The sequence below is a fragment of the Oncorhynchus mykiss genome, chromosome 2, assembly GCF_013265735.2.
Source record: "Oncorhynchus mykiss isolate Arlee chromosome 2, USDA_OmykA_1.1, whole genome shotgun sequence".
Lineage (NCBI taxonomy): Eukaryota > Metazoa > Chordata > Actinopteri > Salmoniformes > Salmonidae > Oncorhynchus > Oncorhynchus mykiss.
Window position 1 is genome coordinate 31,249,132 of NC_048566.1, and position 16,857 is coordinate 31,265,988.

The window sequence follows — 16,857 nt, forward strand, 5'->3', positions numbered from 1 at the left end:
CAACTAACGACAAGTATGTGATGAATTTCATTATAATTCTTACTAATTCTTCTTAAATGTATTAAATTGCCCCCCCCCCCCCCCCCATCAACCTACACACAATACCCCATAATGGCAAAGCAGAAACAGGTTTTTAGAAATTTTTGCAAATGTAGAATAAAAATAAAAAAATGAAATATACATTTACATTATTCAGATCCTTTACTCAGTACTTTGTTGAAGCACCTTTGGAAGTGATTACAATCTTGAGTCTTCTTGGGTATGACGCTACAATCTTGGCACACCTGTATTTGGGGAGTTTCTCCTATTGAACGGATGGTGGCAGACATTTTTTTTGGTAACCTTCCCCAGATCTGTGACTTGACACAATCCTGTCTCGGCGCTATTATCCTCAGCATAAATGAAATATCTTATAGAATTCTACAGTCTGGCCACACAGCAATGTTGTTTGTAATTTACAGATTTTTTTTACCATGTCAATGTTTTGACTGAATAGCTGAATAGGGCCATAAATTCACTCCATTGTTTTTGTGTGACAGTGCTCTATTTCCAGGGTCTGAAATTAAATTTCAATTCCATCAAGTCAGGAGATAAATTGAAATGTAAGAATGAAAAGTGTCATTCCTTTTCAATGAGAAAGTTTTCCATTTTGGAACTAGAATTTAAATTTGCTTTCACTGGGTGGATAGGTATGGATAGGTATGTTTATCAGGAGGGGTGGAGGGGGTATTACTGAAATAGACCCCTGTAGTTAGTGGAACAGTTTGTTGGTCAACGTGACTCCTGCAGGAGCTCTCCTCCCGATGTAGTGATGACCTCATCCTAGGGAAAATAACACAGCAGTGAAGAATAGATATTGGATATTGAGACAGAAATACGATTTACACAGATTAATTTAGCGCAGACACAGCAAATGCGCATAGACAAGTGAGAGCTAAATCAAGCCCAGACAGGCAGACATGACAGACCGATAGACAGAGACCAAGAAAACGACAAGAAAAGAAAGACAGACTAAAAATAAAGACCTTGTGGATTTAAATGAGGTTGGCCAGAGTGAAAAAAACATGTTCTGATCAAGCTTTCTCCAGAGACATCCACCAGGAAGTGTTTGAAGCCACAGGTGGTGCAGTTGCTCAGGGTGTAACCCATAGAGATTGATAGAGGACTCAACATAGATATTTATTTAGCGTTTTATTTAACCAGGCAAGTCAATTAAGAACAAATTATTATTTACAATGACAGCCTACCACAGCCAAAGCTGGATGACACTGGGACAATTATGTGGTGCCCTATGGGACTCCCAATCACAGCCAGATGTGATACAGCCTGGATTTGAATCAGGGAGTGATGTAGTGATGCCTCTTGCACTGAGATGCAGTGCCTTAGACCACTGCGCCACTTGGGAGCCCTCACTTATAGCTTGTTTTCGCATGTACATTGCCATTGAGGGCGTCCACCATTTTAAAGTAGTCAACTGGCTGGGGGTTCCTTCGGGTTGGGAGCAATCAGCCAATGACTTCCAATTTAAATTGGGTGCTATGGTCTGTAAATGGCTTTAAACTATAAAACCACCCTCTAGTGGCCACAATAAATTAATGACACACAATATTTGGTTTCAGGACTAAATCAGCAATATTAGCTTTACACTTTATTTAAACACAAATAAGAAGAAAATTGATTACTTTAAAATTGAGATGTCAATGGCGCTGCCCATGCTGTTGCATACGCTATAATAGCAGGTATGCAAAGATGAGTCTTCTATCTAGCTCTATGGTGTAACCCCAGATCTGCTCCCTGGTTCGAACCAGGAAGCATCTCTCTAAAGCATTCATCAGCAAAGACTCAGACTCCTGGCAAGAGATGATGCCTACAGAGAGAAAGAGACAGCCAGCTATGACCTTATATCTGTAGTTATAGGGCCAGATTACAGTAATTTCCATGTTTATCTTCTTGGGAGTGTACTGTCAAGGGTGGGTATCAGTGCCTTTCAAAGTGGTCCTATATAGGCTAATTAAGAACTAGTAGGCCTACACTACACGTATGCAAAAACGTACACAGACATACATGCACATATATACATTTGTCTGATGTCTAGTGATGGCAGAAGAGTAGGGCTCATATTGTTGAGAACTAAGGGGTGTATTCAGGAGAGAGCAATGTTACAGATTGTCAGATTCAAATATTTTGTGTGGAGATACATGATTATCTTTCAGGTAGAATAGGGAATCATGTTAGCTCTATCCATTACCGTTCTACCTGAAACGTTCAAAAGATTTCACCTCACTGAATAGACCCATGACTCCTTACCCAGTGGGCAAAACTGGTTGAAATGATGTCATAATGACGTCGAACCAAGACAGAGGGAGGAAGCTGGGAGATGTTGGTTCATAGGTGAATGGCAATATTGTGCTGCATTGTTGTGATGTAATAAATGCAGAAGGAAAACCATGTGGAATCATCATACACCAATCACAGGAGATAATCCATTTGTTTTGATTAAGACATCATTCATTTTGTTTAGAATTGTCACGTCTTCACTGGTCCTGGTAACCCATCTATATGCACACCTGTCAACCTTCATTACGCACAGCTGCGCCTCATCATTAGGCACACCTGGACTTCATCACTTCCTTGATTATTTCCTATTTATCTTGTATTCCATTGTTATCACCCACCAGGCAATATTGTTTATTTTTCGATGTTAGACGCATCTCTTGTTTTGTACTGTGCCATGGTCTTAGTCATTAAACTCCCTAACTGCACTTGCTTTCTGACTCCCTGCATCTACGTTACAAGCATTTAATTGCAAAGTTGTTTATACTGCTTGGTCAATATTTATTACTGTAAGTGTAACATTTTATATTATATAATATTAATGCAAACTTTTCCAAACCCACCTTTTTCTGAAATAAATTTAAAAATTCAAGAGTTGGCTCAACTTAATAAAAATGTCCTTCAAAATAAGCAATTAAGTTCAACTAAATTAGGTTTATGTATTTAATTATTCCTTTTTACCCATGTCTTATGTAATGTATCTTGGCCCTCTTTTACATATTCCTTACCGGTGTTGTATCTTGTCTTATCTTGTGAACACTATTATGCCTCTTTGGGGGTTTAATTTAACATGTTTATAACTTGAACGAGTTTTGTAATAAGATCAAAATGAATAAAAACAAAAGTCATGTGACCTACCGATGAGGTGAATCAACCTGCTTGTCATGCTAATGTCGTGCGAATGACTGACAAAACATCACTTAAATTAAATGCACTAATCTTCTAAGCTTGTGAAATAGTCCACGTGACTCTGTGATAATGTGACACTTATAGCTCAGACACACTGGTAGGATTGTCAAACGTTTGCCTGCCAACAGTTCTTAGCACCTCTGAACAGTGTCAGCAGTCAATAGCTTCTGTGTTCACACAGCAACGACCTTGAATTCGTCAGCCACCTTGTTAAAATACTCCAAACCAGAAGGTGGCAGTAGCATTGTATGGCAATGCATGTCTGTGTGTGTTGCTTATGGTTTAGATTGAGCTAATGTTGCTATTTTGTAGAAAGCCTTGTTTATACTAGCCAGATGGCCACAGCTAGATAACTACCTAGCAAGATGATGAAGAAATAATTTAATTAAATCTCCATAATCCCATACTGCCAGTCCATAGCTGAATGTTTAGCTAGCTAGCTAGCTAACGTTAGCATATTCGCTAGCTATCACAACATAAAGGACACCACTAACTCGGCATCTAACACAGGCAGCTGTTTCATGGAAACCAGCTAAGTAATAGTGATGTAATTATAATGTCAATACTAGCCATAGTGGTTTGCTAGCTTGGAGGAAGTATTTAGTTCAGATTCAGTTTCAGAGTGTTTAATAGTCACATGGTTGCAGGTGTGATTGTAGGGTACAGTGACAATCTTAGGTTTCGATCTCTATGTGGACTAAAATAATGAAAATTGTAATAAAAAAACAGCAATAGAAATAACACTATATATATACATAACAACTGTGGCAGTGGTGAATGAATAAATGTCCTTTGGGATGGAGGCAGAGTACAGATTGTTGAGGGGGTGGGTAGGAATGTCCATAGTGGGAGTGTTATGTGTATTGTGTCTGTGTCAACTTCCACAAGAAATATAATACATAGAATTATGAAATATTTACAATCCTAGTTAAATTTCAATAAAGTTTTTTCATTATTGTATTTATTATTCTTATTTGATTTATGATTCTGTGTCCCTGATATCACTTCCCACCCTGTTAGTTTGTTGTTCTCCATTTAAGAAAACAACCCCTTCCTAAAATGACACCACATTCAGGAAGTGTCATCATTTATTTGGTGTGAAAACAATGGTGCAAAGCTAAATAAATACAAACACTCAGTTTTATCTATTTGTCCATGTTTCATGTTGTTTGTATGTCCCACTTATACATTTCCACCATGCTTGGCTAAAGTATAGATAAAATTAACATTTAAAAATGTTAAAATATGTTTGATAGAGAAGTTAAAATTATGTTTAAGTGTTCACCATTATGCTAGCTCAATCTTGCCCATTCACAGAGCTATGGCTTTTTCTGAGAGCCAAACATGTCCTTTTTTTAATAGAATACCAAACAATGTAAAGGTCATGAGGCAAAAAGCAGTGGTGGTAAAAGTACTCAATTGTCATACTTGAGTAAAAGCAAAGATACCTTAATAGAAAATGACTCAAGTAAAAGTGAAATTCACCCAGTAAAATACTTGAGTAAATGTCTAAAAGTATTTGGTTTTAAATATACTTAAGTATCAAACGCAAATGTGATTGCTAAAATATAATTAAGTATCAAAAGTAAAAAATAATTTAAAATTCCTTACATTCAGCAAAACAAACAGCACCATTTCTTTTTTGTTTACATTTACGGATCGCTATGGGGCACGCTCCAACACTCAGACATCATTTACAAGCAATGCATGTGTTGAGTGAGTCCACCTATTCAGAGGCAGTAGGGATGATCAGGAATGTTCTCTCAGGACAGGTGTCCTGTTAAGGATTTAAAATATAAGGAGTTCTTTTGGATGTCAGGGAAAATGTATGGAGTAGAAAGTACATTGTCTTTAGGAATGTAGTGAAGTAAAAGTTGTCAAAAATATAAATAGTATAGTACACATAGCAAAAAAAATACTTAAGTAGTATTTTCAAATATTTTTACTTAAATACTTTACACAACTGGCAAAAAGCTACCATCCCACAGCCTACATTGCATATGAAATGTGACTGGCTCATCCATTGATTGGCTCAAAGTCATGTTGTTGGTAGATAGATTTGGTAGGTTTGTCGCTACCTACAGGGGCGATTCGCAGCAGGTACCGCTTTTGTTGTAGCAGGAGAAGGAAGAACCTACCACTGCGATAAGTACCTAGTAATACCTAGTGATATTATAGGTGTGTTTAATGGTTTAAGTATTAAGGGCACTTCCAAAACATAAAGAATACACTACTAGGCTATATAACACCTCAAATGGCCCCGTTTCTGGCACACACACAATGCAACATGTGATCGATAATAGCGGCCATTCAAATGTGATTGATAGGGTCTCTCATCAATATGGTTGAAATCCAGCTCGCATTGCAACTCTTGTGAGGTGGTAACTATCTTCAATTGATGTCATCTGGCTACTGGAAATATATCAAAAAGGTTTACAAGTTCATATCATTTTGGAATCTTGTTCAACTTTAATCTAATGAATTCTATATACAAGTGAGGTGAGCAGAGCCGGTAAGGCTGTTTTCATGTTATCCATAGGTAAACAAATCATCGCCAGAGCGTCAAGTGTGTGCTCCGACAGCGAAACTAGATGGGTGTGAACGATGCTGAATGGGTGTAGACAAAGAAGAGCTCTTCACTAGATACCAAAATATTCAAAGGCCAATTTCTCAAAAGTGAGTTTGCAAGTTGATCAACTTTCAAAGCAGAATCACTTACCCATTGTTCCTCAAATGTAGTGTATGATATACCATTTTGTAGCGCTACTTTTAACCAATGTTGTAAAAAATAATTTAAAAAACACAATTTCAAATTTTGCTACATTAAATGTACTTAATTAAGTACAGTGGAGTAAAACGTACTCAGTCATCATACGTTTGTAAAAGTAAAAATGTTATACAAATTCCTTATATTAAGCAGTGGATGTACTTAAGTATCAAAAGTATGAAACGTTAGAGCCGTAAACACAAAAAGCAAAAAAGACAGACATTTTACTCAGTTTGAGCTTTTCTAAAGGTAACAGTCTTACTTACGGATGCAAGAAGAGCTCAGATAAATAAATAAAAGTGGATTCTCAAATAGGAAACACTTCAAAATACATCTCTTACAGACAAAATAGAATTATGCCTTAATAATGAAGGAATATAGCCAGTGCATGTAAGAACTTACAATCACTGACACTTTGCTTTAGAAAAAAACATCATATAATAGAACCTTATACATAAAAATAAAATGTTTAGCTCATTCAAAGTACATACAACCTCACTGTGGGGATATGAGGACATCACCACTGATGGAACTGTATTAGAAATCAGTGTGTCAGGTCATGCCTTTGTAACAAGGACACCTATAACTTGTGAATTTTAAACAATTTAACAAAACACATATAAGGCATCTGTTACGAATCCCTTTTGGCCCGACAGTCTAGGGGGGATGGTAGTGAGACCCGTAACATAACTCATGTAAATTATAATTGTAACAAAGTGAATGTGAACGAAATAACCACGACAACCGAAATAATACCGTCAAACTCAGGGTTTATTTATAAACACACGGTAATGGGGGGAGCAGGAAAAAGGGGCTGAGCTGGACCCAAGGAAAGAAACAATAAATATACAAAAACACCCCTAAGTTAGACTAGCCTACTTTAATAACAGCTAACTAACTAACCAAAAATACAGTGGGTGGTCCGCCCAGTTCTAACTAGTGTGTTTAACAAAGTTTACCTACGGGTAGTGTATGCCCATGGGCGACTTGTCTTGGTTTCCCCCTTTTCCCACCAGCAACAAACACCATAACCAAAACAATACTCACAGGAGATGACAAAGTGATTTGGAGGTGCTCCAACAAAAGGAAAGGTTAATTAATACACAGAGAGCGAGCGAAGAACAGAGATCTACAAACATGGCATTTAACAAAGAGATTGAGCTACTGAAATCTATGAAGAACAGAGATCTATCAACATGGCATTACAAAGAGATTGAGCTACTGAGCAAACAAATGATGGGGTTTTTAAACCATGGGGAAGGAACTGTGATAGGGTAGGAAACAGGAGGAGGTGTGTCTTCTGATTGATGGGTTGATTGTTGACTGATTGGGGAGTGATGATGTTCACCTGTGAGGGAAGACAGAGAGAAAAGAAACACACAGGATACACACACACACAGGATAATGGTATCCGTAACAGCATCCGTGTCCTCGGGCTTGCTAGTGTTAAGCTGTCATTACATTAAGTTGAAGAATTTACAGTTCATCTTCAATAAAATATTGTTTTCTAGAATCCAGCCTTGCTCTCCTGGGGCTGAAAACAAGTCCTGCAATGCTGAACAGCCTTTCACAGGCAGCTGATACAGGTAAGGATGCGTTTAACCTCAGAGACAGCTTACAGACTGCCGGGAAGGACATGAGCAACTCCATATGATCAGCTGAACAGGCCAGGTATTTGTCCAGCTGTTTGGAGCTTTCTTATGCTTGAGATGTTTGCATGGCAGAGAAGTCATCCTCATCTGATGAACTGGTGCCATAACCCAGCTGCAGAAAGGGTTCTTCCAGGTGGTCCTTGATGTATAGTTGCAGCTTGTACCTCGTTGGGTTTCTCATGTAGACTGGTCGCCAGCGCATAGTCCTCGAATTCATCCCTGAAGTTGTTCCAATTAGTATTCCAGTCCCCTGTAAGAACCATGGGATTTGGTGGTGGAATGTTCGCTGCCATAGCAATGGAATAGGAGATTTATTTTGTTAAGGGTTGCGTCAATCGAATCTGGTATCAGGATAAATATGACAATGAGTCACTGATTGTATACTATGTACTTTTTATTAGCTAGGCAATAAGTGGTAAATGCAATTTTCGTATATACGGGCTCTCTGTCCCACCTCGCAGGGCAAACAGAGAACTGACTTGTTCTTGACAAAGATATTATAATATACTCTTCTGATGACAGAAGTAGTTCCTGCTTCCGAGCCGGCCTGTCAGAGTAGAGACTGGGCGTGGTTTAAACTCACCCAGCCCATCGTTGATTGTTGGTGCAAGAGCTGGTCCCAGCCCTTGTAGTTGTGTAGAATATCTATGAGCTCACACACTCAATACAGTTCTCACACCTGGCTCCTGTTATCTAACAAAATACCGTTTGTTCTCGCAACACTACGTTCTGAATGTGCCCCCACAACTCATTGCACAGTTCCTGTCTTCATGTTATTCTGTATTTTTCCATCACGAGAAAGGCCCGTGGCCCTGAAACTGTTAACAATGTCTCAAGTCAGCTATGTTGCATAACACATATACCCACACAAGCCAACAGCAAATAATATTCCATCACATATGATATGGTAAGGGCTATAGTGTATAACACAGAACCTCACACTTTTCCTTCAGTCATCGAGGTAGGTAGTGATGCTAGCAAGCCAGCTAACAACGAGTTGATCAGTGTTGTGAGTAGGAAACGGCGTGTGTTCGCAAATGGAACGTAACTGCGCCTATACTGTACTTAGTTACAAAAATAACAAACGTGTGTTTTCCGAGCCACTTCTGATACCATGTTTCTGTATGATATGTTGGATAAAGGAATAAAGACGGACACAAATGTCAAGTTCAATAGCCTTGTTTGTGCATTGTACAAATCCTTACACGTGGAGTCCGGAGAACAGTCCGGCTAGTCGAATACCTATCAACTTGACCCCGTAAGAGTTAACTAGCTTGCTAACACGTTAGCTCGTCAGTTTAGTTAGATTGCTTTAGCTAGAAAGCTTTCGAATCTGGTCACATTTTAGCCAGCTAAAGTAGGTAGTTAGTGATCTAGCTAGTGATCTATTTAGGCATAGGATTAGTTAGCATCAACTAACACTGCTTGTTGTATTGGCAAATGTGGGTTAGCTATCATGCTAATTAGCATGCTAACGTTATTCTAGCTTACCTCAATGTGTTTTTTAGGTTCGACGGCGAGTTCTTGAACGCTAGTATTTCCTGAACTTTTGTTAAACATAACAGACATTTTATCCGGTAGGATAAATCCTTTATTTTGAGAAAATAAAACAACATTTATTGTAGATACAGCCAAGGGTGTTCGTCCTCACCAGGTGGTGGTGGTAGAGCGATGTCAGACATGATTGGGCGTTGATGACTGTTTCACCCGGTGGGTGAGGTTATTTTATTTTACACAATTTATTTTAATTTGTTTTCAATCAAATATATTTCAAACCATACTTTGCATACTGTACATGCGCTACACACAAAATGATCAAATCAAGATTACATTGCCTTGAAACAAGAAGGCACCATTCACACCTGTTAGCTGTTTTAATCTGTTTTATTGTCTCTTTCATAAAGTCAATGAGCTGTAAACGTATGGGCAGTACCTGAAATAAAAAACAAACATTAATGATGTAATGATTGTGTTGAGGAGAGGGTGGGGTAAGTGTTAATTTTGTATGTGTGTCACATGGTTAAGGTGATTAGGACAGGGGAGGGGGGAAGTGTGTTGCAAATGACCTCCTTGAGATGAAAATGTCTTGTCTTCCAAGGGAACACCACACCCCACTATTCCAACTTTCTCTTTAGAGTTTGGTATAAAAACGGCACTGCTGATCTCCAGTGTCAGAGATCTATAGCAAGAAACATATCTTAGAGCCACAAGTTATTCAGTCACAGAGACTGAGGACTAGACCAAGACTAGAGAACAACTGACACAGAGCTAAACAACAGAGAAATTTCGATGGACTGCAGCTTTGGTGAGGATAAAAATCTATGGATTTTGGGCTTCTGGATTTAGCCTTTATAATTTTAAGATCACAGTTGTGCTGTTTTTACTTACATTCTTTAATATAGTTTTTATAGTCTAGTTACAATCAGGTTTGCCTTGTTGCGTGCATTTATGTCCTTGGGAAGACTTTATTTGACTAGTCCATCTGTAGATGCTCTACAATCCATCTACAGCCTATCAGTAACATTTCTACTAACTCTAGCACTAACCTTAACCCTTATCCTATATTAATCGTAACCTTAGCAAGCAGTTGCTTATCAACAGATAATTTGATGATAGTATGACATAGTATTCAGACTATCCAAGTGTTTATTCGTAGTATTACAGACTTAACATGTGAACTGTCCTCAGTGAATTGTATGTATTTACTGTATTAACTGTCTTGACATGTTTGATTTGAAGTGTGTCTATACCAGTAGGAGATTGGGCAGTGAGGAAGAGGTAATTTCCCTCCCTGATACACTTCTCTTTGTCCCATTTCCATTGGCTCCCACCTTGATGTAATCATTGGGATGCCAGAGGTATTTAGAGCTGTAGTGGCCGTTTTGTTCTATTATTCAAAATACAATATCTAAATCAATGTGAGTAACATTGGTACTGTTCTGCAGGTCAAGACAATGCCGCACAGATGGGTGCTAGGACCATGGGGCGCAGGAAGAGAACTATCTTCACCAAAGAACACCTGAAGCTTCTGCGGGTGGATTTTGATGTTGATCCCTACCCAAGCATTGCCGTGAGGGAGTGCCTATCCCAAGCCACTGGCCTAACAGAATCCCGCATTCAGGTAAGCGGTTGCACACACCTTTCCCATTCAATTACGTTGTAAAAAGCACATTCTCATCTAGCTATCCCTATCTGTTGCAGGTGTGGTTTCAGAACAGGAGAGCCAGAACAATGAAGCACAGGGACCACAAAGTCTCCCCTCAGCCAGAGTCAGCTCACCCTATCCCCAGTCCTTTTCTACCTACACAGTCTTTCTCAAAACTCCTCCATGGGATCAAAGATGTGACCCACCAGGTCGACATAGAGGAAGTCTCTTATTACCAGCCGCTGAGCCACAGCCAGATGCACGAGGAGGACTGCTTCTACGGTCCCTCATCTTGTCCCCCCACCTTCCCGCTCTCTCCAGGGGATGCTGGATACAGCAGTCCCTCATTCAGTGTGGGAGTGAGACATGACAGGTTCCTGGACACTATCTCTCCAGGTGCTTTGCCAGAAGCTCAATGGTGCAACGTTGCCCAAGAGTTCCCGTTCTGCTCCCAGGGGGAGGGCCAGGACTTCCACTACTCACCTCCGTCTGGACTTCTTCATCCCCAGTACGCCCACGGCGGACTCCAGTCCGTTCGTGCCAGCAGCACCTTCGACCCGTTCTCCAGTTGCCCTGCCACACCGGACTCAGCCTGCTGGGACATAGGACTTGAGAACCCCTATCCCATAGACCAGGGTTTCCTGTACAGGGAAGTCTCCGATGAGTACTCAAGTCCTTCTGGGTACTTTGATGCTATGCAAGAAGCCCCACTACATGAACTGTCTTTCCCAGTGGCAGGACCAGTAAACACCCCTACCATATTCTAGATCTTCAATGGCAAGGGTTGCCAACACTCCAGGTTTGAATAGGTCTAGCTCTTGTGAGAAGTAGTGCTGTTCCGGGATGGTCTCAATGAAACAAATAATGAACATTTTAATTATGTCGATGGATTTATAATCAATCCCAGAATGAGTTCGGCAACATTAAGGCATACCTGAATGTATTAGCCATGTACAATAGGACTGTTGCATGAATGAACATAGCTGCTGCGTTATGTAGGGAGGTACGTTACTACTATAATATAGGGTTAATTTATTTATTTTTAAAACATGTATTTTACCAGGTGAGTCAGTTAAGAAAAACACATATTTACTGGCTATAAAGGGTGTATAATATGAGTAGAATAATACATTATGTAAAATAAATTGTCAATGTATCACTATTTATTCCAAATAAACACCTACTTTGTGAACTGCTTGATATTTTATTCTCTCATAATTGACAATGAAATAGGACTACCATACCCGCAGTAATTTGAGTCACGTGTCCGGTAAGTAGCATGTGACTCCCATCTAATTTAGGAGAATGCTTTTAAATCACTCTTCCTTTGTCATTATCCATGATGAGATAGGTATCCATGGGTGAGCCATCCCTTAAGTAGACTGGAACTGTGCCCATTTTTTTCAATGGTGAACTACCTGAGTAAAACATCATTTATTCACCAGCTTTGCCTCAACTCCTTCAGAGTAGAGAGTAGCCCACCTGCCGGCAGATGGCGCTAATATTCCCTTTAGGTTGTTTTTCAATTGCATCCAACTGTAATCTATGCAGTAGGCTTTACACTTGTCATGTCCCCCGGTGACCGGCTCGTACATAAAACATCCTCCATTCAGGCTGCAAGGGCGTCGATTTCCTTCTTACGTAGCTTTAATGGCGAGCCGTAAAAAAATAGGTAAAATTGGCGTACTGTATAAAAAAATACACCACCATGCTAGTCACTAATGCTACTTCCTGATTTGGAAAAGTGTAGTGTTTTGTTGACATTTGCTAAGTTTACTGACAAATTTGCTGTTTCCATCAGGCATATCGTGACTTTAAAAAAAAAAGTACTTTACGTGCATAAAAGGTTGGATGGAAGCCTGGGTAGTGGCATTTCCCATCCCTTTGAGGTATGTTTTCCAACCCATCTCTCGCCGGCTCTGCAGTGTCTAAATCTAACAGATGGGTTTCCGACTCCAGTGCAACTCAGTGTAAACAAGTGTAATAGTCGAAATCTGCTGGCTAAGCCAGTTGCATAGATTCCAGTTGGACGCAGTTGACAAAAACAACGTAAAAGGAACAATAGCGCCATCTGCCAGCCAGTTGGGCTAGAGTTTACAGCAGGCAGGAGTTTTTGAAATGAACCTCCAACTCATTTGAGTCGCTATGCGTCAATACTTAAAACAAATTTACATTCTTAATCCTGTGTACCTAAGTTGCGTGCCTTTCTTAGTATTTCACAGTCCGTGGTTGTATTTGATTAACGTTTTATTAAAATGTATGGATTTCAGCAAGCAAAGGCACGCAACAACAAAGAATGCATAGGTTAATTTAAACATTTTGCACCGAGTGAGGTGTTCCTTCGCCATTTTAGCTGCCAGACATCTTGCATTTCCCAACATCTTTGCAGGAGCTAGTTATTTCTATTCGCCTTGGCCACTTGTAGAGGTAGTTGGCAGCGCATCACACATTGCGGCCAAAACAAAGATGTACACACATGCAAGATGCATTTCTCACTTGATATAAAACATGGATGTAATATCTTTCTGAATATTCTGTTTTTTTGGAGAACCATCTGTAACCAGACACAGACATTTTTAAGATACTTTTTTCACTGAAACGAGAACAAAGAAAGTATTGTCAAGGACAGGTAAGTTGAAAAATCTATGGCGACGTTTTGTCTGGAGTAACATGCTGACCACCGCTCCCGTGCGTTTCAAAATAAATGTACATAAATAACATAAATGTTATTCAATCATTGCACCCACACTGCTCGGGTGTCTGCGTGGCAAGGCGCTAAAATTGAACTTGGTTCTATTTGTGATGCCTAACGCGCTCCAAGTCTTGCCTCTCCCGTCTCTTCATTGGTTTTTAGGAGCATATACCCACGTGGGTGATTGAAAGATGAACTGGTGTGGTCCACACTCGGTTCATCTTTGTGGTAATGCTCTGTAAAGTTGTTTGCCAACCTCAAGTCCAAAGAAGAAAAATAATCATGAAGAAAGGAGGAGAGATGACGAGAAACTAATTTGGCTCACCGTTTTATCTGTGGATTAATTGTCGGAGTAGAGGACATTGTTCATTTCAGTTAAAATAACAACCCAATGTTGATATCCCAAGACAAGGTAGCTTGCAACAGTAAGCTAGCTAGCTAAATTGACATAATTGTTTAATGTTTTTTGATCTGTCCCCAAATTATATAATATAATTGGTTCAATGTGTTTTGATATTTCAACCTGTGTGTCCTGATTGCGTCTGGCGTGGATGAACAAAATCAACTTGCCCGCAATGGAAGACGGACGCACGGTTGGTCAGCATGTTATGCCCAGTAATGGAAACGCATTGTTAAGTTATATCACGTTATCTGGCGTGCAAACTGTAGCTTAGGTTGAAATGAGTTCCAAGCTAAATCTGTTTGCATGGTAGCTAGCTGGACATGCAGTTAGTGTATTAACAGTCAGGTTATCTTTAGGAAGTACAAAAAGAGACTCAACACTTGAGTAAATGTCGTAACACGAAGACGACTGACTTAATGGTCGTTAAATGAGGCAAACAATTTATGATCATGTTGTTACATGTAGTTGATTGTAGGTAGTGGTGCTCCCAAAACACCCACTAGCTATTAGGGCCAGGACGATACCAGTATCTCAATATTTTTTCCATGGCAAAAATGAAACTCGAAGCTGGTAACTCTTTGTTCCTTTAAACATTTGCTGTATGTAAAATAGTGTGCTATAGCTTGGAAAATACATAAACATGACTCTGGATGACAACATGTTTGTTTCCCACATTAGGACTGTTTTCTGAAATATGTTAAATCTGCCTTTTGTTTCCTTGCTATGATACTGAGCATCGCTATATTGGTATCGTCCCGGTCCTACTAGCTATGTTGTGAGCTGTGTAAAATGCTTGTACAATGTGTAGCATAGACCAAGTTGCTGCAGTTACTTTTACATTGTCAGACAAAGCCATCACCTCTTACTCATACTTATTTCAGATTTCCATGAGTTGAGTGACCCTGTTGTTACTAGCAAATGCACTACAACCATTATGGGCAAGTTTCTTGACATACTGTAGGTATTTCACTCACATACAGGGAGGTAGTTGGAACTATCTAAATTATTGTTACATGAAGCACCTAATTAAGTGGGATGTGCATAAGCCAAAGCTACATTTGATTCTCCAAGCTTCAGTTTCTGACCTGTGTGTGATTCTCAGAAAGGAGAAGATGGAGGGGAAGGAGCCAAAGAAGGAACAGAAGCGGCACCAGCAGAAGCACAGCGGGCCCAAGGCGGAGAGGAAGAAGAGCAGGAAGCAGCTGGGAACTCCTGCCGGAGATGACGAGCGCAAGAGGAACCCCAAAGCGTTTGTGGTCCAGTCAGCAATGCGCATGGCCAAAACCTTCCACAGGTCAGCAGCATTCATATACATGCCCCACTATACTACACTACATAAAAAATCATCCCACCATCAGCTTTCATGTTTATGTTTTTAGCATTTATTTTGTTTTGTTTCACAAGGTTTACATAGTATATTGTTGTCATTTTAGTTACTGTAACACTAATCTGTGGTTTACAAGTTCATAGAAATAACCATAGGAGTGAATGCTGTTAACATGTATCTTGAGTGGTTCAGACAGAAGGACAGACATTGAGATTTAGGAAAGCATTGTAGAGGAGGCAGCACAAAAAGTGCAGACAGACACAGTTAAACATTGTAGGAAACTATAAACACTGTTCTTTCCCCCTCTCCCAGAGCCCAGGACCTAAAGGCCAAGAAGCATCACATACCCTTGGTGGACCGCACCCCTTTAGAGCCTCTCCCGATAGTGGTGGTGGTGGTAGGACCCCCCAAGGTGGGCAAGAGCACCCTCATCCGCTGCCTGATCAAAAACTTCACACGGCAGAAACTAGGGGACATCTGCGGGCCTGTGACCATCGTCTCTGGTGAGCTGAGTTTGGATGTTTCTTACAGTATTACGATCAGTTAAGTCATATTCATTAGTGCACACCATAGCAATGCAATTTGCAACCGAAAATGGAAACAAGCACTTCTTGGAAAAGTTAAGGTAGTCCCTCCCTGTTTTGTCACATTTGCTTCCGTTTAGTTCCTAGTGAATACAACCCTGTGTGACCACAGAGCTGTCATTTAATGTGTTGTGTTTACCTTGTGTGACCACAGAGCTGTCATTTAATGTGTTGTGTTTACCTTGTGTGACCACAGAGATGTCATTTAATGTGTTGTGTTTACCTTGTGTGACCACAGAGCTGTCATTTAATGTGTTGTGTTTACCTTGTGTGACCACAGAGCTGTCATTTAATGTGTTGTGTTTACCTTGTGTGACCACAGAGCTGTAATTTAATGTGTTGTGTTTACCTTGTGTGACCACAGAGCTGTCATTTAATGTGTTGTGTTTACCTTGTGTGACCACAGAGCTGTCATTTATTGTGTTGTGTTTACCTTGTGTGACCACAGAGCTGTCATTTATTGTGTTGTGTTTACCTTGTGTGACCACAGAGCTGTCATTTAATGTGTTGTGTTGTTACCTTGTGTGACCACAGAGCTGTCATTTAATGTGTTGTGTTTACCTTGTGTGACCACAGAGCTGTCATTTAATGTGTTGTGTTTACCTTGTGTGACCACAAAGCTGTCATTTAATGTGTTGTGTTGTTACCTTGTGTGACCACAGAGCTGTCATTTAATGTGTTGTGTTTACCTTGTGTGACCACAGAGCTGTCATTTAATGTGTTGTGTTTACCTTGTGTGACCACAGAGCTGTCATTTAATGTGTTGTGTTTACCTTGTGTGACCACAGAGCTGTCATTTAATGTGTTGTGTTTACCTTGTGTGACCACAGAGCTGTCATTTAATGTGTTGTGTTTACCTTGTGTGACCACAGAGCTGTCATTTATTGTGTTGTGTTTACCTTGTGTGACCACAGAGCTGTCATTTAATGTGTTGTGTTTACCTTGTGTGACCACAGAGCTGTCATTTAATGTGTTGTGTTTACCTTGTGTGACCACAGAGCTGTCATTTAATGTGTTGTGTTTACCTTGTGTGACCACAGAGCT

The 16,857-nt window shown here is 39.9% G+C and overlaps 2 protein-coding genes across 6 annotated transcripts in view; both read left to right on the top strand.

The window, feature by feature from the left end:
* The first annotated feature begins 7,385 nt into the window (after nucleotides 1–7,385).
* Nucleotides 7,386–11,999, top strand: mxtx2 (mix-type homeobox gene 2). Of its 5 annotated transcripts, none has more exons than XM_036945724.1 (4): nucleotides 9,833–9,967; nucleotides 10,402–10,440; nucleotides 10,608–10,783; nucleotides 10,864–11,999. In XM_036945724.1, the coding sequence occupies exons 3-4, from the start codon at nucleotides 10,628–10,630 to the stop codon at nucleotides 11,572–11,574; spliced, it is 867 nt and encodes a 288-aa protein (XP_036801619.1). In that variant the 5' UTR covers nucleotides 9,833–9,967; nucleotides 10,402–10,440; nucleotides 10,608–10,627; the 3' UTR covers nucleotides 11,575–11,999. The 5 variants fall into 5 exon arrangements, with proteins under 5 accessions (XP_036801616.1, XP_021414452.2, XP_036801619.1 ...); XM_036945725.1 differs by having other exon boundaries at nucleotides 9,849–9,967; nucleotides 10,416–10,520; XM_021558792.2 differs by having other exon boundaries at nucleotides 9,947–9,967; nucleotides 10,402–10,520.
* Nucleotides 12,000–12,922: 923 nt separating this feature from the next.
* LOC110534710 (ribosome biogenesis protein BMS1 homolog) overlaps nucleotides 12,923–16,857 on the top strand; it is a 32,524-nt gene continuing 28,589 nt past the window's right edge. Inside the window, 3 exon segments of the mRNA XM_036945726.1 lie at nucleotides 12,923–13,436; nucleotides 15,005–15,196; nucleotides 15,542–15,732. Coding sequence (XP_036801621.1) covers nucleotides 15,015–15,196; nucleotides 15,542–15,732 — 373 coding nt within the window. The 5' untranslated portion in view covers nucleotides 12,923–13,436; nucleotides 15,005–15,014.

Bases quoted from the DNA above. Each gene is read 5' to 3' on its own strand.
- mxtx2 (XM_036945721.1), top strand. From the start codon at position 7,563: ATGCTGAACAGCCTTTCACAGGCAGCTGATACAG. The intron at 7,597-10,607 runs GTAAGGATGCGT...ACTGTTCTGCAG, and splicing joins TTCACAGGCAGCTGATACAG to GTCAAGACAATGCCGCACAG. The intron at 10,784-10,863 runs GTAAGCGGTTGC...TATCTGTTGCAG, and splicing joins TAACAGAATCCCGCATTCAG to GTGTGGTTTCAGAACAGGAG.